This window comes from Oncorhynchus kisutch, linkage group LG20 (assembly GCF_002021735.2).
Source record: "Oncorhynchus kisutch isolate 150728-3 linkage group LG20, Okis_V2, whole genome shotgun sequence".
Classification (NCBI taxonomy): Eukaryota; Metazoa; Chordata; class Actinopteri; order Salmoniformes; family Salmonidae; genus Oncorhynchus; species Oncorhynchus kisutch.
Window position 1 is genome coordinate 48,605,471 of NC_034193.2, and position 27,695 is coordinate 48,633,165.

Below are 27,695 nucleotides of genomic sequence, written 5' to 3' on the forward strand. Positions count from 1 at the left end.
TATCATTTCCAATGCCTATCATGCATTTGTATTGGTTTGGTTGGTCAACCAACCCTCCCTACAATTAGGATTTGCAGATCATCTTTAAATAGCATACAAGACATACCATACCCTAAGCTATAAAATGCATTGTGACTGCTTGTTTGGTCATCTTAAGGAACTAATCTAAAATGCATAAAGAATGTCACATAGCCTAAAAGCATGCCTTCCATTCAGACCGCTGAAACAACTCTCTCCCTCTACCTCTCGCTCACCCCTCCAATGGAGAGAACATTGCATAATGACGCACCATTCACTCCCCCCAGATTAATCAAATATTATGGATCTATCCACCAATTCATTATTTATTGGTTGCCTCTGAAATCCATCTGAAAAAGTCACGAGGAAAGTGTCTTGGGCGAGGTGCGCTTGTTTTGGAATTTCATTCGTTGGAGCTGCGGCGAAAACTCCGCCCCCGTCCAACTCCCGCACTGGATTGGGTGCCACGGTCGTCTGTCTCCGGGACATCAGGGGAGGCACGAGTTCGCTCTAGGAGTAATCAGTTTCGGACTCGTAGTGGAACCAAGCGCTTGGGTCCCCGATGCTGCACAAATCACGGCGACCCCCGGTGGAGATGAAGGCGGACTCCGATTGGCTCTGATTTTTAAAAGCCCTTTTCATTCAGGAGGTTACCCATTATCAACATGGCTGAGCCTTCGGCCCCAGTACCCTCTGCAAAAATGGCGTCACTTAGCCGGGTTCGAGCTCTGACGATGATTTTCTTAACTGTCAGCGGTTGTTTGGTCACCTCGACAAGTGGCAAGGAAGGCGGGGTAGAGTCGGACACGGTTATCATCGGGCTCCGGTTGGAGGACACGGACGACATTTCCTTTATGGATAGGGGCTATCTACGGGTGAGTGAACGGTCTCGTGTCAAATTGAGGGTCTACGGGCAAAACATAAACAACGAGACCTGGTCCAAAATTGCATTTACGGAACACGAGCAGATCCGACCAGTCGGGGACATCGACAGTTTATCGGGGGACAACGGGAGCAAAGAGGATACATCCGCGCATCCCTGCGGTATTAGGACCTCGGATATAATCATCTTGCCCAACATCATTCTATGTCGCAGGACGTCGGGAGTAGTTGAAATCGAGGTCAAACCCCTTCGAAAAACCGAGAGGAGTAAATCGTATTACCTGTGCATCGCCACCTCGACACCTGCCCATCACGCCGCCGGCCTGCACGACCCATGGACCGAAAACACCTGGATTTACCACGACGGAGATGACACGAAAGTGATAGTTGTGGAGGAGAAGAGGTTTCTGCTCCCCTTCTGGCTTCAAGTCATCTTTATTTCCATGTTGCTGTGTCTGTCAGGCATGTTCAGCGGGTTGAACTTGGGACTGATGGCACTGGACCCAATGGAGCTCCAAATAGTTCAGAATTGTGGCACAGAGATGGAGAAGAATTATGCCAAAAAGATAGAGCCAGTTAGGAGCCAAGGGAATTACCTGCTTTGCTCACTTCTCCTAGGCAACGTGCTCGTCAATACAACTCTAACTATCTTATTTGATGATATTGCAGGTTCTGGGCTGATAGCTGTGGTGATGTCAACTATTGGAATTGTCATCTTTGGAGAGATTGTCCCTCAAGCCATATGCTCAAGACATGGCCTTGCCGTTGGAGCCAACACCATATTCCTCACCAAGTTTTTCATGCTGCTCACCTTCCCTGCTTCATACCCAGTGAGCAAACTTCTAGATTACCTTTTGGGCCAAGAGATAGGCACTGTGTACAACCGCGAGAAGCTTTTGGAGATGCTCAGAGTCACGGATCCTTACAATGATCTGGTCAAAGAGGAGTTGAACATCATTCAGGGCGCCTTGGAACTACGGACTAAGACTGTGGAGGACGTGATGACCCCGCTAAGAGATTGTTTTATGATTCCAGGTGATGCTATCCTCGACTTCAACACCATGTCTGAAATTATGGAGAGCGGCTACACGCGCATCCCCGTGTTCGAGGGCGAGAGGTCCAACATTGTGGATCTATTGTTCGTGAAGGACCTGGCGTTTGTCGACCCAGATGATTCTACGCCGCTGAAAACCATCACTAAGTTTTACAGCCATCAGCTGCATTTTGTGTTCAATGACACCAGGCTGGATGCCATGCTGGAGGAGTTCAAGAAAGGTGAGGGGGGGTTTCATTTCTATTGGCCCGACTGTACCCTGTCAATCAAATGATCATGCCATTTCAAGCTAAATGTGGGATGACTGTTCCATCATTGGCTTTCATTTGGCATGTCTATGGTCTAGGGATTCATTGCAAATGTGAGAATGGCGTTTCATCGGAACACAGACCGATGATATAATAACCTAGAGAGACACGTGTTGCTACTCATTAGTAAGCAGTCAATTCACCCTATTACATCTCCACTGTAGATTTCTATTCATATCAACATATTTATGGCATTTTATAGTTAGGGAAAACATCACAACCTTCAATCAGGGGGTATTTGCCTCTGGGAACAACACTGTCCCAGTTCCTTGACTGTACGTATAATGTCACACACTTGACATAATAATATCCAGATCAGATCTCCTACTATGATAATACTATGACATCATAGAGAGCTCGAAGACCATTTCCCCCTGGAAAATGGTCAAGTAATGTGTGTCTTACTGTCTAATAACAGGTTACTGTCATTTAAAACTTGACTGAGACACGTGAATGACCTCATAGCACGGATGGCCTGCTATGGCCTGTTGCTCCATCAGGAAGGGTGTCACAAAAGATCCCAGATACAATAAAAAGAAAAGAGGCGATGTGAGGTGGGGAGGAATGGTATCCTAAAGTAGCTGGCTGACATTCCTTGTCAGAGATGTAAGGGCATATTTGTTGTCACCTCTTGGGTCATTTCCTGCAAAGAAAAGCTGGGGAGGGGGAATGTTCATGTTATCTTTCACCATCACTTCCATTCCTCGTTAATGTTCACACGGTTCCCCTCCCACTCTCTCTTTCTCTCTAGCTCTCTCTCTCTCTCTCTCCTCTCTCTCCTCTCTCTCTCTCTCTCTCTCTCTCTCTCTCTCTCTCTCTCCCTCTCTCTCTCTCTCCTCTCTCTCTCTCTCTCTCTCTCTCTCTCTCTCTCGCTCTCTCTCTCTCTCTCTCTCTCTCTCTCTCTCTCTCTCCTTCTCTCCTTCTCCTTCTCTCTCTCTCTCTCTCTCTCCTTCTCTCTCTCGCTCTCTCTCTCTCTCTCTCTCCACCTCTCTCCCCCTCTGTGGTTTGTGACTTGCATTAGGAAATTCATTCATGGGAATGGTACAACCGTGTCAGTGCTAAGGTTATCAGGTGGGGGCATCTTGTTTGAGAACCTGCTTAAATCCCCTCCTCTCCCTACTCTAAGTTGTGTGCATTGCCTCTGAATGATGGTGGTGTTTAACTCCCTTCGTCCTGCCCACTGGAATGCAGTCGTGTGAATAATGAATATCTCCTCTCTCTTAACACCCACAGAGTTACACTTTATGACATAGTTACTCTATTTGTAAAGTTTTCATTTTAAGGTGCGTTTTGGTTTCGTCACTGTCTAACACTGACAATCACACCTGTCTGTTGATAGCAGGAACGATATACATTTTGATCAGGCAGCTTCTGTGCACACGGTTGTTACGTCATTACGGTTGTTACATCATTACGGTTGTTACATCATTACGGTTGTTACAACATTACGGTTGTTACATCATTACGGTTGTTACATCATTATGGTTGTTACATCATTACGGTTGCTACGTCATTACGGTTGTTACAACATTACGGTTGCTATGTCATTACGGTTGTTACATCATTACGGTTGTTACATCATTACGGTTGTTACATCATTACGGTTGTTACAACATTACGGTTGCTATGTCATTACGGTTGTTACATCATTATGGTTGTTACATCATTACGGTTGTTACATCATTACGGTTGTTATATCATTACGGTTGTTACATCATTACGGTTGTTACATCAATACGGTTGTTACCTCATTACGTTTGTTACATCATTACGGTTGTTACATCATTACGGTTGTTACATCATTACGTTTGTTACATCATTACGGTTGTTACATCATTACGGTTGTTACAACATTACGGTTGTTACAACATTACGGTTGTTACATCATTACGGTTGTTACCTCATTACGGTTGTTACATCATTAGGGTTGTTACGTCATTACGGTTGCTACGTCATTACGGTTGTTACATCATTACGGTTGTTACATCATTACGGTTGTTATATCATTACGGTTGTTACATCATTATGGTTGTTACATCAATACGGTTGTTACATCATTACGGTTGTTACATCATTACGGTTGTTACATCATTACGGTTGTTACATCATTACAGTTGTTACATCATTACGGTTGTTTAATAATTACGTTTTTTACATCATTACGGTTGTTACAACATTACGGTTGTTACATCAGTACGGTTGTTACATCATTACGGTTGTTACATCATTACGGTTGTTCATCATTACGGTTGTTACATCATTACGGTTGTTACAACATTACGGTTGCTATGTCATTACAGTTGTTACATCATTACGGTTGTTACATCATTACGGTTGTTACATCATTACAGTTGTTACATCATTACGGTTGTTTAATAATTACGTTTTTTACATCATTACGTTTTTTACATCATTACGGTTGTTACATCATTACACTTTTTACGTCATTATGTTTGTTACATCATTACGGTTGTTACATCATTACGGTTTTTACATCATTATGGTTGTTACATCATTATGGTTGTTACATCATTACGGTTGTTACATCACTATGGTTGTTATATCATTACTTTTTTTACATCACTACGGTTGTTATATCATGAATTTTTTTACATCATTACGGTTCTTACATTACTACGGTTGTTACATCAGTACATTTTTTACATCATTACGGTTGTTACATTACTACGGTTGGTACATCAGTAAATTTTTTACATTACTACTGTTGTTACATCAGTACATTTTTTACTTCATTATGGTTGTTACATCATTACGGTTGTTACATCATTATGGTTGTTACATCATTACGGTTGTTTAATAATTCCGTTTTTTACATCATTACGGTTTTTACATCATTATGGTTGTTACATCACTATGGTTGTTACATCATTACGGTTGTTACATCACTACGGTTGTTATATCATTACATTTTTTATATCACTACGGTTGTTATATCAGTAAATTTTTTACATCATTACGGTTGTTACATCACTACGGTTGTTATATCATTATGGTTGTTACTTCATTACGGTTGTTACATCATAATTTTTTTTACACCATTATGGTTTTTACATCATTATGGTTGTTACATCATTACGGTTGTTACATCATTACAGTTGTTACATCATTACATTTTTTACACCATTACGGTTTTTACATCATTATGGCTGTTACATCATTACGGTTGTTACATCATTATTGTTGTTACACCATTATGTTTTTACATCATTATGGTTGTTATATCATTAATTTTTTACATCATTATGGTTGTTACATCATTACGGTTGTTACATCATTACATTTTTTACATCATTATGGTTGTTACATCATTACGGTTGCTACGTCATTACGGTTGTTACATCATTACGGTTGTTACATCATTACGGTTGTTATATCATTACGGTTGTTACATCATTATGGTTGTTACATCATTACGTTTGTTACATCATTACGGTTGTTACATCATTACGGTTGTTACAACATTACGGTTGTTACATCATTACGGTTGTTACATCATTACGGTTGTTACGTCATTGCAGTTGCTACGTCATTACGGTTGTTACATCATTACGGTTGTAACATCATTACGGTTGTTATATCATTACGGTTGTTACATCATTACGGTTGTTACATCAATACGGTTGTTACATCATTATGTTTGTTACATCATTACGGTTGTTACATCATTACGGTTGTTACATCATTACGGTTGTTACATCATTACGGTTGTTACATCATTACGGTTGTTACAACATTACGGTTGCTATGTCATTACGGTTGTTACATCATTACGGTTGTTACATCATTACGGTTGTTACATCATTACGGTTGTTACAACATTACGGGTGCTATGTCATTACGGTTGTTACATCATTATGGTTGTTACATCATTACGGTTGTTACATCATTACGGTTGTTATATCATTACGGTTGTTACATCATTACGGTTGTTACATCATTACGTTTGTTACATCATTACGGTTGTTACATCATTACGGTTGTTACATCATTACGTTTGTTACATCATTACGGTTGTTACATCATTACGGTTGTTACAACATTACGGTTGTTACATCATTACGGTTGTTACCCCATTACGGTTGTTACATCATTAGGGTTGTTACGTCATTACGGTTGCTACGTCATTACGGTTGTTACATCATTACGGTTGTTACATCATTACGGTTGTTACATCATTACGGTTGTTACAACATTACGGTTGCTATGTCATTACGGTTGTTACATCATTACGGTTGTTACATCATTACGGTTGTTACATCATTACAGTTGTTACATCATTACGGTTGTTTAATAATTACGTTTTTTACATCATTACGGTTGTTACAACATTACGGTTGTTACATCAGTACGGTTGTTACATCATTACGGTTGTTACATCATTACGGTTGTTCATCATTACGGTTGTTACATCATTACGGTTGTTACAACATTACAGTTGCTAAATCAGTACGGTTGTTACATCATTACGGTTGTTACATCATTACGGTTGTTACATCATTACAGTTGTTACATCATTACGGTTGTTTAATAATTACGTTTTTTACATCATTACGTTTTTTACATCATTACGGTTGTTACATCATTACACTTTTTACATCATTATGTTTGTTACATCACTACGGTTGTTACATCATTACGGTTTTTACATCATTATGGTTGTTACATCATTACGGTTGTTACATCACTATGGTTGTTATATCATTACTTTTTTTACATCACTACGGTTGTTATATCATTAATTTTTACATCATTACGGTTCTTACATTACTACGGTTGTTACATCAGTACATTTTTTACATCATTACGGTTGTTACATTACTACGGTTGGTACATCAGTACATTTTTTACATTACTACGGTTGTTACATCAGTACATTTTTTACTTCATTATGGTTGTTACATCATTACGGTTGTTACATCATTATGGTTGTTACATCATTACGGTTGTTTAATAATTCAGTTTTTTACATCATTACGGTTTTTACATCATTATGGTTGTTACATCACTATGGTTGTTACATCATTACGGTTGTTACATCACTACGGTTGTTATATCATTACATTTTTTATATCACTACGGTTGTTATATCATTACATTTATTACATCATTACGGTTGTTACATCACTACGGTTGTTACATCAGTAAATTTTTTACATCATTACGGTTGTTACATCACTACGGTTGTTATATTATTATGGTTGTTACTTCATTACGGTTGTTACATCATTACATTTTTTACACCATTATGGTTTTTACATCATTATGGTTGTTACATCATTACGGTTGTTACATCATTACAGTTGTTACATCATTACATTTTTTACACCATTACGGTTTTACATCATTATTGTTGTTACACCATTATGTTTTTACATCATTATGGTTGTTACATCATTACATTTTTTACATCATTATGGTTGTTACATCATTGCGGTTGTTACATCATTACATTTTTTACATCATTATGGTTGTTACATCATTACGGTTGTTACATCATTACAGTTGTTACACCATTACATTTTTTACACCATTACGGTTTTTACATCATTATGGTTGTTACATCATTACGGTTGTTACATCATTACAGTTGTTACATCATTATTGTTGTTACACCATTATGTTTTTACATCATTATGGTTGTTACATCATTACGGTTGTTACATCATTACAGTTGTTACATCATTATGGTTGTTACATCATTATGGTTGTTACATCATCACGGTTGTTACATCATTACGGTTGTTACATCATTACGGTTGTTACATCATTATTGTTGTTACATCATTACAGTTGTTACACCATTACATTTTTTACACCATTACGGTTTTGACATCATTACGGTTGTTACATCATTACGGTTGTTACATCATTATGGTTGTTACATCATTACGGTTGTTACATCATTACGTTTGTTACATCATTATGGTTGTTACATCATTATGGTTGTTACATCATTACGGTTGTGATATGACTACGGTTGTTACATCATTACGGTTGTTACATCATTACGTTTGTTATATCATTACATTTTTTACACCATCACGGTTGTTACATCATTACGGTTGTTACATCATTACGGTTTTAAATCATTATTGTTGTTACATCATTATGGTTGTTACATCATTACGGTTGTTACATCATTACGGTTGTTACATCATTACGGTTGTTACATCATTATGGTTGTTACATCATTATGGTTGTCACATCATTACGGTTGTGATATCACTACAGTTGTTACATCATTACGGCTGTTACATCATTACGGTTGTTACATCATTACGGTTGTTACATCATTACGTTTGTCATATCATTACATTTTTTACACCATTACGGTTGTTACATCATTACGGTTGTTACATCATTACTGTTGTTACACCATTATGGTTGTTACATCATTATGGTTGTTACATTATTACGGCTGTTACATCATTATGTTTGTTGTATCATTACGGTTGTTACATCATTACGGTTGTTATATGATTACGGTTGTTACATCATTACGGTTTTTACATCATTATGGTTGTTACATCATTATGGTAGTTACATCATTAAGTTTTTATATCATTATGGTTGTTACATCATTATGGTTGTTACATCATTAAGTTTTTATATCATTATGGTTGTTACATCATTATGGTTGTTACATCATTACGGTTGTTACATCATTATGGTTGTTACATCATTATGGTTGTTACACCATTACGGTTGTTACATCATTATGGTTGTTACATCATTATGGTTGTTACATCATTATGGTTGTTACATCATTACGGTTGTTACATCATTATGGTTGTTACATCATTACGGTTGTTACATCATTATGGTTGTTACATCATTATGGTTGTTACATCATTATGGTTGTTACATCATTATGGTTGTTACATCATTATGGTTGTTACATCATTATGGTTGTTACATCATTACGGTTGTTACATCATTATGGTTGTTACATCATTACGGTTGTTACATCATTATGGTTGTTACATCATTACGGTTGTTACATCATTACGGTTGTTACATCATTATGGTTGTTACATCATTATGGTTGTTACATCATTAAGTTTTTATATCATTATGGTTTTTACATCATTATGGTTGTTACATCATTAAGTTTTTACATCATTATGGTTGTTACATCATTATGGTTGTTACATCATTATGGTTGTTACATCATTATGGTAGTTACATCATTAAGTTTTTATATCATTATGGTTGTTACATCATTATGGTTGTTACATCATTAAGTTTTTATATCATTATGGTTGTTACATCATTAAGTTTTTATATCATTATGGTTGTTACATCATTATGGTTGTTACATCATTAAGTTGTTATATCATTATGGTTGTTACATCATTATGGTTGTTACATCATTATGGTTGTTACATCATTATGGTTGTTACATCATTATGGTTGTTACATCATTATGGTTGTTACATCATTATGGTTTTTACATCATTACGGTTGTTACATCATTATGGTTTTTACATCATTAAGTTTTTATATCATTACGGTTGTTACATCATTACGAGGCTTGAAGAAGACTACTTACACTTTGTGGCCTATCATACATACTTAACTTTAAGACTGGTTGTGACCATGTTCATCTAGTCAATATGACTATGATTTCCCTGAACTCCCTGAACTTTCCCTGAAATAATATCAATTAGGCATTTTATATTAATTATTCAATCGCTACAGTGTTTGTTTTGGTTTATTGTAAAGTCCGGTTAATGAGAAGGAAATGAATGGAAAAAATAACTGTGCTTGTCATAGTAGCCTTGTTTGAAGCCTTGTTCGAAGGCTAATGTATAATATGTTACATATTATGCATATTCATTAATTTGGTCACATTCATTTGAAGGTTTCTGTCAGTGTTGAAAATCTTTACAGAAACCATGGTGTGATTACTTCAAATGAGGTTTGATTGGATATGATTAGCAGACTAGAAGGTGGTCAGAACAGAACAGCAGCTGCATTGATAATCTTATGTATTGTAGGATATTGCTGACCTATGGCCAGTCCTTTAGACATCATCAGTGATCCCAGAACATGACCTGTAAAACCCCCATTATCTACCACCACAGCTTCAGTTTTAAACTCCAGCTTCACACAGCTGAAAATGCTATATTTTTGCTTATGGAAAATATATTTCACAGCGGTTTAGATGGTTTAGAGGGTACAGTGATTCTCTACGCGATTCTTGCTTGTTTTGTCACAAACTGAAATTAGGCGACCTATTAGACTTTTAGCAACCAGGAAATGGCGGAGCGATTTCTGCATTGTGCATCTTTAAGAACTGGAAGCATAGAAATTGCGCCCCATAGAACAGATCTGTCACTTCTTAGACTTGCTTTCAATGAGAATGACAGATCTATAACTCCAATTTCTGTGTGAATTTGTTTGTATATTTGGTTATATATTGCCGTTTTAAAGCTCTAGATAAAACCTTTTTGTAGATTGTACATATAGGTAAGGTACGTCAGACTAAACCCTAGTCCTCCAGGTTCCAGCCTCCCAGCAAGGCAACGAGGCCAGGTGCCAGTATGGTCTTTGGGTTCCTGTTCTTGGCTCTGCTCCAGAGGGAACTCGCCTTCCTTCCGTCCAACCTCTGGAGCGGTTGTAAATCCTGAGGAAGGGAGGTCAAAGTTTCTCGTCAATCTGCCTCTAGTCACGGCACCACACTCGGTTCAAAGTGCTTTGTATTGTAAGTCAGTGTTAATTAATTTGACTGCCTCTTGTGGAGCTGGTTGCTGCACAGCCGTCTGAAGTTGGGTTGAAGAACGAAAGAAAAAAGCCTCCCGCCACATCTGCTCCAACAGCTACGTACTTTAGAGATACACTGAGTGGAAAAAACATTTAGAACACCTGCTCTTTCCATGACAGACTGACCAGGTGAATCCAGGTGAAAGCTATGATCCCTTATGGATGTCACTTGTTATATCCACTTCAGTCAGTGTATGTGAAAGGGAGGAGACAGGTTAAAATATGATTTTTAAGCCTTGAGACAATTGAGATATGGATTGTGTATGTGTGCCATTCAGAGGGTGAATGGGCAAGACAAAAGGTTCAAATGCCTTTGAATGGGGTATGGTAGTAGGTGCCAGGTGCACTGGTTTGTGTCAAGAACTCCACTGTTGCTGGGTTTTTCCACGCTCAACCGTTTCCCTTGTGTATCAAGAACGGTCCGCCATCCAGAGGACATCCAGCCAATTTGACCGAACTGTGGGAAGCATTGGAGTCAACATGGGTCAGCATCCCTGTGGAACGCTTTTGACACCTTGTAGAGTCCATGCCTCAACGTATTGAGGTGTTCTGAGGGCGGGGGTGTGGGGGGTGCAACACAATCTTAGGAAGGTGTTCCTAATGTTTGGTATACTCAGTGTAAAGCACACAAAAAGCGTAATTAGTTTGACTTTTGAACTCAGGTTTTTGAGGATTCTGAATTAGCCGTTTCTTGCTGGCTCTGTTTGTGGTTGAAGAGGAGGCTTTCACTTTCTGCACTGCAACTGTGAAGTAAACCAGCTTCCACCTGAAAAAAAACTGTGGCGGCAGTTCTTAATACTATGCCCCCATGCTAAGGTTCAGGTTGGTGGCTTGACCTAAGCCACTATCGTCATCCTAGACCTTTAAATCGAGACAGACAACCCCTTGGAAACTTCTGAACCCCTTTGTTAGTTTCTGTCGGATTGCAACAATTCGTGACAATTAGCGACTAGTATTGACAGTGACAATTAGCGACAATTAGAGACTACTAGCCATACAGGAGATTAGGTGGTCAAGCAGCAGGAGTAGTGTGTTAATGAGTGGGTCAACGTGTTCCCTTTGGGATGAACCCAAGTAGCACACACAGAATGGGGCCAATCACACTCACGTCCAGTCTTGTTTTTTGAACAAATTAATGTCACTCACTTGTTGCACCCACTTTGTTGCAGCCCCTTTAAGTTTTACTAGTATTATGTTGGCATATTTCATAGACACATGACATATTTAAAAAGGTCGATTGAGGTTCGCCTTCTGCTTGTGTTTTGAATCACATGCACACACACACACACACACACACACATGCACACACGCACACACACACACACACACACACGCACACACACACATGCACACACGCACACACGCACACACACGCACACACACACACACACACACACACACACACACACACACACACACACACACACACACACACACACACACACACACACACACACACACACACACACACACACACACACACACACACACACACACACACACACACAGACAGAGAGGGTTGATTTTAATCTTATCCCTCCCTGAACTCCATAACCTTGGACAGTATAACTTGGCCCAGTGCCAGCCACTGCAGGTGGGAAGGACAGCTGTCGTTCAAACTAAGCAGCGCATCGCCATCGTTCCTCGAAAGTGTCATTCCTCGTTTTCCAGTTCTGCTCCATTCCACTCGTGCCTGTTTCTGTCTCACATATAACTAGAATACTATGTGCTGTATGTGCTTGATTGGGGTTGAGAAAGAGGCCTCTAGTGTAGACTACACTGTAAAAACAGAATGACTCGAAACACGATGATTGTGTAATGAATACACAGATAATGTTTTAAAACAGAATAAAAGCACTCTGAAACACCCAAAGTGGTTCTTATATTTAAATTTGGGTGTTTTTAAGCTAGTGTTGTGAAAACACTTTTGGGGGTTTTCAGTGCATGTAAAAAGCAGCATCAAAACACACAAAATATATATTTTTTTGCAGACTAAACTGAGTATACCTAACATTAGGAACACCTTCCTAATATTGAGTTGTTTCAATGATTTGTTAGTTTAATTGAACCATAAAATGCTATTCTTACATTTTATGGGTCAATTAAATTAACAAATCATTGAAACAACTCAATCCAACTTAATGTTTCTCAAAATGTAAGATATTTCATATGAGGATAACCAAAGATAGAGAAAATGTATTTATTTAACTAATCAGAAGTATGTTCTTGCATTTCCTATCTTCCCACGTGGCTCAGTTTTTAGAGGATTGTGGGTAATTCAACATTTTAGATTTTAGGATTATTTTACTGTCACGCCTTGGTCATTGTATTTTGTGTTTTCGTTATATATTTGGTCAGGCCAGGGTGTGACAGGGGTTTATGTTATTGTATTTCGTATTGGGGTTTGTAGTATTTGGGATCGCGGCTGATTAGGGGTGTTGTATAGGCTTGGCTGCCTGAGGCGGTTCTCAATCAGCAGTCAGGTGATTCTCGTTGCCTCTGATTGGGAACCGTATTTAGGTAGCCTGAGTTTCGCTTTGTCTTTCGTGGGTGATTGTTCCTGTCTCTGTGTAGTGTTCACCAGATAGGCTGTAATTAGGTTTCACGTTCCGTTTGTTGTTTTGTATTTATTATAGTTATTTCATGTATCGTCACTTTTCTTCATTAAAGACATGAGTAACCACCACGCTGCATTTCGGTCCGACTCTCTTTCGACAAACGAAGAACGCCGTTACAGAATCACCCACCACATACGGACCGAGCGGCGTGGTAACAGGCAGGAAAAGCGAAAGGAGGACGTTATGGACAGCAATGGCATGGAGTATACGAAGTGAGAAGAAATCGACAGGTGGGCGGCCGACCCAGAGAGAGTGCAGGAGCCCGCATGGGATTCGCTAGAGCAGTGCGAAGAAGGCTATAGGCGAATGGAGTTGGAGAAACAGACACGGCAGCGCAGAGCGAAACCCGAGAGTCACCCCCAAAAATTTATTGGGGGGGGCTCAGAGGGAGAGTGGCTGAGTCAGGAGATGGACCTGAGCCAACTCTCCTTGTTTAACGTGAGGAGCCAAGGAGGAGACCAGAACCAGAGCCGGTGTTAGAGGTGAGCGAAGCAGAGACTGTGAAGGAGTTAATGGGGAAAGTGGAGTGGAGAGTAATGAGGGAGTTGCTAGCTTGGTGCTATAGATACCATATTCGTCCGACGGATCGTGTCGGGGATTTGATGGCACCTGAGTTAGCGCTCCATACTCGTCCTGAGGTGCGTGTTAGTTGGCTGGTGAAGTTGGTGCCAGCCTCACGCACCAGGACTCCTGTACACATCCCTAGCCTTGCACATCCTGTGCCACCTCCACACACCAGTCCTCCGGTAGCAGCTCCCCGCACCAGGCTTCCTGTGCGTGTCCTCGCTCCAGTATCACCAGTGCCCGCACCACGCATCAGGCCTACAGTGCGCCTCGCCTCTCCTGCTCTGTCGGAGTCTCCCGCCTGTTCAGCGCAGCCAGCGTTTTCCTCCTCTCCTGCGCTGCCGGAGCCTCCTGCCTGTTTGAAGCAGCCTGAGCTGCCAGTCTGCAGAGTTCTGTCAGTCTGCAAGGAGCTGCCAGTCTGCAGGGAGCTGTCAGTCTGCAAGGAGCTGCCAGTCTGCAAGGAGCTGCCAGTCTGCAAGGAGCTGTCAGTCTGCAAGGAGCTGTCAGCCTGCATGGAGCAGTCAGAGCTGTCAGTCTGCATGAAGCAGCCAGAGCTGTCAGTCTGGAAGGAGCTGCCAGTCTGCAAGGAGCTGCCAGTCTGCAAGGAGCTGCCAGTCTGCAAGGAGCTGCCAGTCTGCAGGGAGCTGCCAGTCTGCAAGGAGCTGCCAGTCTGCAAGGAGCTGCCAGTCTGCAAGGAGCTGCCAGTCTGCAAGGAGCTGCCAGTCTGCAAGGAGCTGTCAGTCTGCAAGGAGCTGTCAGCCTGCATGGAGCAGTCAGAGCTGTCAGTCTGCAAGGAGCTGCCAGTCTGCAGGGATCTGTCAGTCTGCAAGGAGCGGTCAGTCTGCAAGGAGCTGTCTGTCTGCAAGGAGCTGTCAGCCTGCATGGAGCAGTCAGAGCTGTCAGTCTGCAAAGAGCTGCCAGTCTGCAAGGAGCTGTCAGTCTGCATGGAGCAGTCAGAGCTGTCAGTCTGCATAGAGCAGCTAGATCCGCCAGTCAACCAGAATCTTCCAGATCTGCTAGTCAACCAGAATCTTCCAGATCTGCTAGTCAACCTGAATCTTCCAGATCCGCCAGCCAGCCAGGATCTACCGGAGCCTACTACCTACCTGAGCTTCATCTCAGTACTGGGCTTCATCTCAGTACTGGGCTTCCTCTCAGTACTGGGCTTCCTCTCAGTACTGGGCTTCCCCTCTGTTCCGGGCTGCCCCTCAGTTCCGGGCTGCCCCTCAGTTCCGAGCTGCCCCTCAGTCCCGAGCTGCCTCAGTCCCGAGCTGCCCCTCAGTCCCGAGTTGCCCCTCAGTCCCGAGTTGCCCCTCAGTCCCGAGCTGCCCCTCAGTCCCGAGCTGCCCCTCAGTCCCGAGCTGCCCCTCAGTCCCAAGCTGTCCCTCAGTCCCGAGATGCCCCTCAGTCACGAGCTACTCCTCAGTTCTGTGGGGTTCTGGGTGAGGACTATTAGGCCATGGTCGGCGGCGAGGGTGGATTATCCCATGACGCGAAGGGGAGGAACTATGACATTTATGGAGTGGGGTCCACGTCCCGAGCCGGAGCCGCCACCATGGACAGACGCCCACCCGGACCCTCCCTATGGTTTTGAGGTGCGTCCGGGAGTCCGCACCTTGGGGGGGGGGTTCTGTCACGCCTTGGTCATTGTATTTTGTGTTTTCGTTATATATTTGGTCAGGCCAGGGTGTGACAGGGGTTTATGTTATTGTATTTCGTATTGGGGTTTGTAGTATTTGGGATCGCGGCTGATTAGGGGTGTTGTATAGGCTTGGCTGCCTGAGGCGGTTCTCAATCAGCTGTCAGGTGATTCTCGTTGCCTCTGATTGGGAACCGTATTTAGGTAGCCTGAGTTTCGCTTTGTCTTTCGTGGGTGATTGTTCCTGTCTCTGTGTAGTTTCACCAGACAGGCTGTAATTAGGTTTCACGTTCCGTTTGTTGTTTTGTATTTATTATAGTTATTTCATGTATCGTCACTTTTCTTCATTAAAGACATGAGTAACCACCACGCTGCATTTCGGTCCGACTCTCTTTCGACAAACGAAGAACGCCGTTACATTTACACAATGTTGTATGCATGTTTGAAGAGAGAAATGTATACTTCTATATTAGTATGAAGCAACTTGTTATGAGGTGTAATGGATAATAATGAGGTGTAATGGATAATAATGAGGTGTAATGGATAATAATGAGGTGTAATGGATAATAATGAGGTGTAATGGATAATAATGAGGTGTAATGGATAATAATGAACGGATATCAAAGGCCAAATCACGTTCAATGATGAGACGGCACATTCCCACATTTACAACTTTTTACAGTAGAGGCAAATACAGTATCCTGCAATGTTTGATGTAATGTAACCCCCATGCCTGCCAGAATTCTGCACTAAACAGAACTTGAAACATCAAAATAGTGTTTTCAACCAATTGGTGTTACAACACATTGTGTCATGTTTCATAACATCTCAGGTTGATGTGTTTCAGTACCCCAGAAAAGTTCAGGTTTCGTCTCCTTTGAGTTGGTGGCAGCACAGTTTCCACTAATTTCTGGTATTATAAAGCACTTCATTTTAACAGTGTACTAGTGGCTACATGAGCCCTGGCAGGTATTGAACTAGTTCTCCCCTTTCCTGCAATATAGGCCAATCTATGCTTCATTCAGATTCAGCAGCCTCCACAGCCGCCTTTCTCCTTCCTTTTTGTCTTAAAGTGAAACTAACCTAGTTGATATTGAAGTATTTTAACACTTTCAGGGACATTGCTTCAGCGGACGCTTTTCGAATTCATATCGTTTCACAAAAGTGGTTTTCAATTCTCGGCAGCAAATAAAGCTGTGCTTGAGCGTTTGTTGACCTGGTTACAGTTCTTGTGCTTATTTATAATGGCAAAATAAGAGGTGGGATTAAATGGCGTCATGTTGGCAGTTGGACAGGAATGGCTCCTGGTGAGGGATACCCCTTTGAACACAGCGTGACTTTTCCTTCAAGACTCTATACTTTATCTATTGATTACATGCTTCACCTTAATGTGGATTGGTTGTCTCGGTTTTAGTCGCTCTTGTCTCACTAAACAAGAGTTCATTTTACCTCCGTTTTGTGTTGAATGCAACTCAAACTAGGCATGTTTTGGCAAGCTTGACGTGTTCAACGAAAGCGTAGAACGTACTGTAGCCAGATGATCGGTTTGAAGTAGTTCTGAGACTTCGGATCAAATACTTTTTGTTGTTTTAGTACTTTGAGTGTTTTCTTTAGGCTGCCTGGAGTGCCAGATTGGCACGGTTTGCAGTTATTGTGACTACTCAATTGAACCCAGGTCTGTTGAGAATAAATACACTTCTGTGATCAGTTTGTTTGAGCCGGTTGTGTTCAAAGCCAGGCTTTTCAAATGGCCTACATTCCTCAAATTCTAGTATAACATGGAGTAGACTTTTTAAAGGCCAGGTACAGTCAGAAACTAGATTTTCCTGTGTTTTATATATATTTCCACGCTTTGAGGTTGGAATAATACTGTGACATTTTGAAAATGATGATAATGCCCTTTTAGTCGTAGAGCTGTTTCAATAGACCGCCTGAAATGTCATCCTGTTCTAGGGGAGGGAGTTTTGACCTGCCTGGTGACATCACCATGCGGTAAATTGGTTAAAAGACCAATAAGAAAGATAGTTCCAAACCTCTCTGCCAATAACAGCTAGTTTTCCCCTCCCCGCTCAGACCACTCCCAGACAGTCCTAGCAAAATTCTTTCTTGAAAGACTTTTGCCCATTTCAATGGAAATCTCTTACAGTAAGGTGCTTAGTTGTTAGACAGAAATCATTTGATATTGAGATGAAAAAAAACATGTCTGCATTGGACCTTGAAAACTGATTAGCAGTGCCACTGTTGAGGAGAATGGAGCCAGCTTCCAGCCTCAGTGTGTTTCTGACTGCAAAGTCTGTCTGATCTGGTATCACAACTTGTCTTCTTCATGTGTTTGAACACATCTTAAATGACTTCTCGTACTACAGTATTAAGGGCAGAAGCAAACTCATACATTTACCGCTATTTTGTGTAGTCACGATTATTTGCGCTCTTTCCTAAAAAAGCCATCCTTACCCAGAAGGCACTTTAGTATTGTTCCATTGTTGTTCCGTTGAAATATGTCAGCTGTCACTTAATGTATTTAATTACACAATAAGGTATTACCACTGTTCTTGTGATCCACACATATAAACAGTGAAACTTGGCATGCGTTGAGAAAGCGCGATACTCCAAATTCGTCCTACTTGGCAGGCCTGTATTAGAAGCTGTGTTATAAAATAAGCATAATGCTTTAGCACGTCCGTACAGCACCTCCGCCGGCTCTTGAGAACAGTGACGTACTCCCGCTGGAGATTCACCGATAGGAAATAATAGACCAAGGTATGTTATGGCATATCTAATCTCCTCACCTGCTTATCCTGAAGGACTGGGTAGATGCAGGCAACATGGCAGAGCCATACCGTCCCTGCCACAAACCAACTGAACTGAACCCGCGGTTGTCTTATCCTCGAATGCTTTTGATTCCACCCTCTGTTGCAGCTCCTCAAGATGTGGTCGATTCTCAAAGTAGTCGTGTTCTGCTTCTGCTCATTCTATTTCTTTTGATGCTGATGCATCAATGGAATTCTTATTATGGGATTGTAAGAGTCCGTTTCATGAATCAGACATTGTTCCTGTGTAGTGAACGGGGGTATTGAAACAGTTTTTTTTATTTTTTATGTCTGTAGCTTTGCTGTGGAACACTTTAAAGTTGGCTTTTGAAATGAGCTCAGAGAAGTCTGGAATTGTAGTCTGATCGGAGTAAGGCTAACTCTTTGATTTCAGTGAGCTGGCATAATGGCAGTGCTACTAGCGTTCCGTACAACTCGGCCAGAACAAATATCGTTTCACAGATGCAGCTAGTTATTTTGACCGGCAAAGTGTAATGATACTGTCTATGTCTGTAGTCTCTTGAATGATCAATGTCCTTCTCTAAATGTCATATTGAAAGAATTATGCTATTAAAATGAAACAGAAACTCAATTAGCTGTTCTAATTCCTTCTAATACGAATAATTCTGTAAAAGGCAAAGTCGTGTGGTAATGTGAGGTCATGATGACAGTGTGTTGGGCACACCACACGTGCATCATGGAATTTGGCTCTTGTTATTCATATCCGTAGGTCCAGAAAGCTTGGTTTTGTCTTACCAAGCTCATGACATGGATTCCAGTAATGTAGCTTATTATAAAGTCTGAGCACATGTTATTCCCAGAAGTGTGACTTTAGCGGTTTTGAGTCTGGTGATATGTAGGCTAATCAAGGATGCCTACTTCCCACAGAAGGTGGATAGGCCGTTGTACAGAGAAAATAATGATATTACGAAAATCAATCCCTTACAGGCAGGCCCTCTCTCCAGTGCTTTCGGAAAGTATCCAGACCCCTTGACTTTTTCTACATTTTGTTACATTACAGCCCTATTCTAAAAGGGATTCAAGATAAACATTCCCTCTCAATCTACACACAATACCCCATAATGACAAAGTGAAAATAGGTTTTTAGAAATGTTTGCAAGTGTATTAAAAATTAAAAACAGATACCTTATTCAAATAAGTATTCAGACCCTTTGCTATGAGACTCGAAATTGAGCTCAGGTGCATCCTGTTTCAATTGATCACCCTTAAGATGTTTCTACAACTTGATTGGAGGCCACCTGTGGTCAAATCAATTGATTGGACATGATTAAGGTCCCACAGTTGACAGTGCATGTCAGAGCAAAAACCAAGCCATGAGGTCGAAGGAATCGTCCGTAGAACTCCGAGACAGGATTGTGGCACAGATCTGGGGAAGGGTACCAAAAAACATCTGCAGCATTGAACGTCCCCAAGAACACAGTGGCCTCCACCATTCTTAAATGGAAGAAGTTTGGAACCACCAAGACACTTTCTAGAGCCGGCCGCCCGGACAAACTAAGCAATCAGGAGAGAAGGGCCTTGGTCAGAGAGATGACCAAGAACCTGATGGTCACTCTGACAGAGCTCTAAAGCTCCTCTGTGGAGATGGGAGAACATTCCAGAAGGACAACCATTCCTCCAGCACTCCACCAATCAGGCCTTTATGGTAGAGTGGACAGAAGGAAGCCACTCCTCACTAAAAGGCACATGACAGCCCACTTTGAGTTTGCCAAAAGGCACCTAAAGACTCTCAGACCATGAGAAACAAGATTCTCTGGTCTGATGAAACCAATATTGAACCCTTTGGCTTGAATTCCAAGCATCACATCTGGAGGAAACCTGGCACCATCCCTACGGTGAAGCATGGTGGTGGCAGCATCATGCTGTGGGGATGTTTTTCCAGCGGCAGGGACTGAGAGACTAGTCAGGATCAAGGCAAATATGAACGGAGCAAAGTACAGAGAGATCCTTGATGGAAACCTACTGCAGAGCCCTCAGGACCTCAGACTGGGGTGAAGGTTCAACGACCCTAAGCACACAGCCAAGACAAAGCAGGAGTGGCTTCGGGACAAGTCTCTGAATGTCCTCGAGTGGCCCAGCCAGAGCCCGGACTTGAACCCGATTGAACATCTCTGCAGAGACCTGAAATAGCTGTGCAGCAATGCTCCCCATCCAACCTGAGAGAGCTTGAGAGGCTCTGTAGAGAAGAATGGGAGAAATTCCCAAATACATTTGTACCAAGCTTGTAGCGTCATACCCAAGAAGGTGCTTCAACAAAGTACTGAGTAAAGGGTCTGAATACTTATGTAAATGTGATATTTCAGTTTTAAATGTTTAATAAAGTAGCAACAATTTCTAAAAAACTGTTTTTGCTTTGTCATTATGGGTTATTGTGTGTAGATTGATGAGGGGAAAAAACTATTTAATCCATTTTAGAATATGGCTGTAATATAACACAATGTGGGAAGAATCAAGGGGTCAGAATACTTTCCCATGTTTCGATAAAAAAAAATCACCATAATCTGGGTGAAAGCTTCAACAGGCTTTATAGACTTAGAGGTTCAATTAGAGAAGAACATTCCATCAGGAAGGTCCCCACCTTCCCACTAACCAATGGTTTGTCACCATGTACGACTACCTTGACTTGTACTGTGTACACTATTAGAAAAAAAGGTGCTATCTAGAACCTAAAAGGGTTCTTTGGCTGTCCCCATAGGAGAACCCTTTGAAGAACCCTATTGTTTGTAGGTAGAACCCTTTTGGGTTGCATGTTGAACCCTTTCTACAGAGGGTACTACATGCAACCCAAAAGGGTTCTATCTGGAAGCAAAAAGGGTTCTCCTATAGGGCCAGCCGAATAACCCTTATGGAACCCTTTTTCTAAGAATGTACCCAGTGGGTCATTAGTTAAGCAGTACTAGGGTTGTTGTGGTGGGACTCCCTAGTAATGATAATACTGCTGCTTGCAGACTTTTACATACCTATGTCTATCCCAAACCTTTTGCTTTCTGAATCCAATGACATCCCGGACGAGCCCCCATTTGATGTTTACTATTTCTGTAATGCAAACGTGGTTTCTGCACAATGTGTACCACACACACAGTCTGTGTTTGGTCTACTATTGGAGCTTTGTTTTTGCTCATAGACCAATAGCAAGCCCCTCTGTCCTCTGTCCTTACAACCTATGCCATACCTCGGCTATATTGTTTGTGTGGATTTCATTACGGCCCAGTCAATTGTTTTCAGAACCCGTACAGTTTTCTGCTTCAGGATTTACATTTTGGATTCTTGATATTGTGGATCTAGTACCGGATCAAATGGCTTGATCCTGCCCTGAAAGAAATGTCTCTGGGATTTTGTGTGTGTTTTTGTGCCCTAGATTATGCCATCTCCTAATGTTTCTCTTGGGAGTAATGATGAGGACGTGTTTGTTTTCCATGTGGTTAAGGCTTGAAGATATTGTCATTATGGCAGGTTAGATTTTACGCCATCATAATCAAAGAAGGCAAAGTCTATGATGATGATGAATATAATGGTTATGATGATGATGAATATAATGGTTATGATGATGATGAATATAGTGGTTATGATGATGATGATGAATATAATGTTTATGATGATGATGAATATAGTGGTTATGATGATGATGAATATAATGGTTATGATGATGATGAATATAATGGTTATGATGATGATGATGAATATAATGGTTATGATGATGATGAAAATAATGGTTATGATGATGATGAATATAGTGGTTATGATGATGATGAATATAATGGTTATGATGATGATGAATATAGTGGTTATGATGATGATGATGAATATAATGGTTATGATGATGATGAATATAATGGTTATGATGATGATGAATATAGTGGTTATGATGATGATGATGAATATAATGGTTATGATGATGATGAATATAATGGTTATGATGATGATGAATATAATGGTTATGATGATGATGAATATAGTGGTTATGATGATGATGAATATAGTGGTTATGATGATGATGAATATAATGGTTATGATGATGATGATGAATATAATGGTTATGATGATGATGAATATAGTGGTTATGATGATGATGAATATAGTGGTTATGATGATGATGATGAATATAGTGGTTATGATGATGATGATGCATATAGTGGTTATGATGATGATGAATATAGTGGTTATGATGATGATGAATATAGTGGTTATGATGATGATGAATATAGTGGTTATGATGATGATGATGAATATAGTGGTTATGATGATGATGATGAATATAGTGGTTATGATGATGATGATGCATATAGTGGTTATGATGATGATGAATATAGTGGTTATGATGATGATGAATATAGTGGTTATGATGATGATGAATATAGTGGTTATGATGATGATGATGGTGGTGATTATTATCATGTACTGTCACCTTTATGGAATTGTAATACATTGAATAACATTTGATTCTGATCTCAGTTGGTTTTGTGATGTTCACAGGAATCACCTTGATTTGCTGACCTTGTCTTCTTTAATGCAATCAAATAAGAATATACTTCACACAAACACTTCCGTTATTCAAACTAAAGTAGATGAAAGTCCAAACATTGCATTTGTCCTCATCCTAGAAAGACTATACATTTTCTCAGAATTTGAGAGCCAGTACTTTTTTGACTTCCTTCACGTTCCAGTTGAGCAGCCAGCCACAGAACAGTCATATTCGGTCAACCAGCCACAGAACAGTCATATTCGGTCAGCCAGCCACAGAACAGTCATATTCAGTCAGCCAGTTCCCCAGAGAGTAGCAGTAGCCACAGACCTGCACTTCACCTCAGCCTGTGTGAAACATACTCACACTCTTTACCAGAGCCACTTGCCTTGCCTTGGGATTCTGCAACCCCTTCTCTCTCTCCCCTCCGCCTCCCTCCACTCCCTCCATATTGTCCTCCTGCCCGTTCCCCTCAATGTTATAAATTACAAACGACACAAACCGCGGCCTAATGCCCTGCCGTGGACGCCTTCCAAGCTGCAACTTTTTGGACGGAACCAAGGGCCCTGGTTCATTGATAACACCAGGCACACACTCTCTCCCTCCCTCTCTGTCTCTCCCTTTCTCTCTCTCTCTCTCTCTCTCCCTCTCTCTCTCTCTCTCTCCCTTTCTCTCTCTCTCTCTCTCTCCCTTTCTCTCTCTCTCTCTCTCTCTCTCTCTCTCTCTCTCTCTCTCTCCCTTTCTCTCTCTCTCTCTCCCTCTCTCTCTCTCTCTCTCCCTTTCTCTCTCTCTCTCTCTCTCTCTCTCTCTCTCTCTCTATCTCTCTCTCTCTATCTCTCACTCTCACTCTCACTCTCACTCTCACTCTCACTCTCACTCTCACTCTCTCCCTCCCTCTCTGTCTCTCCCTTTCTCTCTCTCTCTCTCTCTCTCTCTCTCTCTCTCTCTCTCTATCTCTCACTCTCACTCTCCCTCTCACTCTCTCTCTGTCTCTCTCCTCCATTTAGAGGAAAGGAGGAAAAACACCCTGAACAGAGGACGGGTGCTAGGGAGGGCCAAAAGACACTGCTTTAGAAATCAGCTGAGAGCAGAGGGGGCCTTTCTCACTATTTTAGCAGTGAAGCAGCACTATCCTTCCACACCATCTTTGCGAAAGACTAATAGTATCCAAAAGTATCAAGACTAAATAAAGTGTTGAAGGAATGTATGCTACGTCTTTTCTTCCAGTCTAGACATTGCATTTTCCCAAGTTTGTGACTCGCGCATGGGACTATTTTCTGTGGAGAAGGCACATAAAAAGCACAGAACATGCGAGATGTTCCTGGTTGGTTATTATTTTGGCCCCAACAGCCACATTCCCAGCACAGCTTAGCGCGCGGCCATGACTGAAAGCTTTTTTATTGGTGCTTAGCTCCTTCTGGCTTTAAGGATTTCTGACACGGCTAATTGTTTTTATTGAGGTATTAATTATTATTACAGAGTTATAAAGCTGAAAACAGGCCGAGCCAAGAATGTGGATGTTTTCAGGTGTTAGATTGTCGTATTGCTTCTGTCTGTATCAGCCCATTCAGACTAATGAACCCCACTCTGTGTACTTACTATACCCCCCAAATTGCAATGGTTGAAAAGGCGTGTCTACAGCATTTACTCCAGCTTTATCATCGTGTTTTCTACAAGTCACTCAGAGAAGCCTGGCCACTATTTATTCCAGTCAATCCAGTAAGGTGTTAGTGTTGTCCACAAGTCACTGAAACCAAAGTATCGTCGAAGGAATCCATTTGTAGTGAGTTGGAGAACGACGTTGAAAGGAAGAACTAATGAAAGAGAGAGAGTTTTTGTTTGACCCTGACTGTCACTGATAACTGCAAAGAGAGCCTCCCTACACGTCACAGGATACCATATGCTCTCGGTAGTGATGAGCTACAACGTGATGTCACTCTGAGACATTTCATGGAGTGTGAGTTCGTTGCCGGAGGGCTGAAACTCCAAGGACATTGGCCAAAGGGCAATCTCTACTTGAAAAGAGTCCGGGGACAGAAGAGAGGGGGGTTAACTGTGATAAAGGTGTTAGGAAGTCGCTGGATCAGGTGGAGGTGCTGAATTAAAGTTATTATTCCAACCCTATCACAGACTGAAAATGCAGATATTCTCCAAAAAGCCAGGGCACTCTAGATGAGTGAACACAGCCTCAGTGTTAGATTGCAGTGAGGATATCAACTGACACTGGCCAGAGAGGGCAGTTTAAACTATATATACTTATATCTCAAATGTCCCTGACTGTCACTATCTTGTGATAAATCAAATCAAATGTTATTGGTCACATACATGTGTTTAGCAGATGTTATTGGTCACATACATGTGTTTAGCAGATGTTATTGGTCACATACACGTGTTTATCAGATGTTATTGGTCACATACACGTGTTTAGCAGATGTTATTGGTCACATACACGTGTTAACAGGTGTTATTGGTCACATACACGTGTTTAGCAGATGTTATTGGTCACATACACGTGTTTAGCAGATGTTATTGGTCACATACACGTGTTTATCAGATGTTATTGGTCACATACACGTGTTTATCAGATGTTATTGGTCACATACACGTGTTTATCAGATGTTATTGGTCACATACACGTGTTTAGCAAATGTTATTGGTCACATACACGTGTTTATCAGATGTTATTGGTCACATACACGTGTTTATCAGATGTTATTGGTCACATACACGTGTTTAGCAGATGTTATTGGTCACATACACGTGTTTAGCAGATGTTATTGGTGGTGTAGTGAAATGCTTGTGTTGCAGCTCACTGATTCACATCTTTGTAAACCACAGCACCACCTGACTATCTATCTGTCCCTTCCATTCATTGTCATTCATCTCTCATCACAAGTTTCCCATTGATGCTTCTCTTGCTCCCATGACTGAAAGACCTTGGAGTTTCAACACTCATCACAGGGTGTTTTAAACAACAAATGCAGCCAGCTGAGAATACTCCTTGTCTGGCCTCTATATGAATGAACACCAATGCCAGTTCAGTGTGTTTGCTTAGAGTGTAACGCCGCCTACCACTGCCGCCACAGATGTAGGATCTTAATTTGATCACCCTGTTGCAGGGTTAAAAAGACTTCTGAAGTTTGTAATTTCCACTTTGACATTTCAGACTTGGTTTTCTCTTATAAAAAATCGACCAACCCCTAAACACATGTTCATTAATTATAATCCACATAACAATTCACATTTCCTTTTGCTGCGTCATTTTCCTGCTGTAGTAAACTGGCTCAAATTAAGATCTTACATCTGTACTGCCCCATTCAAACAGAGAGGTCTGTGTCCCAATAATCTCTAATTTCTCCCAAAGTGTGTACTTTTTCCCTTCCCTTCATGGATTCATGGAAGGAAAATGCCTGGTATAGTAAATATGGTGGACACTCCTTCTAGCACACACTTCTGTGGGGAGTGGTGAACAATTGCACTATCCAGGAGAAAGGAGTGGTTTTTGGGATACAGGGGGATGTGTACCTCCTCGCTTCCTAAGACCCCTTAATGACCGGCAAGGGACTACGACTGTGAGAAGTCTTAACCATAGTTATAGATTTACTAGAGTGGGCACCCCAATTCAAGTCAATGACTGTCGTCTAAGGGGCTTTGCCCGTTCTAATAATTCTATTTCTATGGAATTAGGCTCCCAGATGAATCCATATCATTCTAAATGCCCGAATGTTGTTGGGACAACAACACTAAACTGGGCTTTCAGTTGAGAGTGCATGCTTTAGGTTGAGAGTGTGGGCTTTAGGTTGAGAGTGTGGGCTTTTGGTTGAGAGTGTGGGCTTTAGGTTGAGAGTGTGGGCTTTAGGTTGAGAGTGTGGGCTTTAGGTTGAGAGTGTGGGCTTTAGGTTGAGAGTGCGGGCTTTAGGTTGAGAGTGTGGGCTTTAGGTTGAGAGTGTGGGCTTTAGGTTGAGAGTGTGGGCTTTAGGTTGAGAGTGCATGCTTTAGGTTGAGAGTGTGGGCTTTAGGTTGAGAGTGTGGGCTTTAGGTTGAGAAGTGTGGGCTTTAGGTTGAGAGTGTAGGCTTTAGGTTGAGAGTGTGGGCTTTAGGTTGAGAGTGCATGTTTTAGGTTGAGAGTGCGGGCTTTAGGTTGAGAGTGTGGGCTTTAGGTTGAGAGTGTGGGCTTTAGGTTGAGAAGTGTGGGCTTTAGGTTGAAAGTGTGGGCTTTCAGTTGAGAGTGCATGCTTTAGGTTGAGAGTGCGGGCTTTAGGTTGAGAGTGCGGGCTTTAGGTTGAGAGTGTGGGCTTTAGGTTGAGAGTGTGGGCTTTAGGTTGAGAAGTGTGGGCTTTAGGTTGAGAGTGTGGGCTTTAGGTTGAGAGTGTGGGCTTTAGGTTGAGAGTGTGGGCTTTAGGTTGAGAAGTGTGGGCTTTAGGTTGAGAGTGTGGGCTTTAGGTTGAGAGTGTGGGCTTTAGGTTGAGAGTGTGGGCTTTAGGTTGAGAGTGTGGGCTTTAGGTTGAGAGTGTGGGCTTTAGGTTGAGAGT

At 41.4% G+C, this 27,695-nt stretch overlaps 1 protein-coding gene across 2 annotated transcripts in view; it reads left to right on the plus strand.

Moving 5' to 3' along the window:
- Positions 1-517: 517 nt before the first annotated feature.
- The window catches only part of LOC109883906 (metal transporter CNNM2), a 72,147-nt gene continuing 44,969 nt past the window's right edge, over positions 518-27,695 (plus strand). Inside the window, exon 1 of one of the 2 annotated variants that reach the window (XM_031798906.1) lies at positions 518-2,175. In XM_031798906.1, the coding sequence (XP_031654766.1) occupies positions 684-2,175 (1,492 nt within the window). In that variant the 5' untranslated portion in view covers positions 518-683. The remainder of the gene's footprint in view (positions 2,176-27,695) is intronic. The other variant, XM_031798908.1, reaches the window with a different exon arrangement.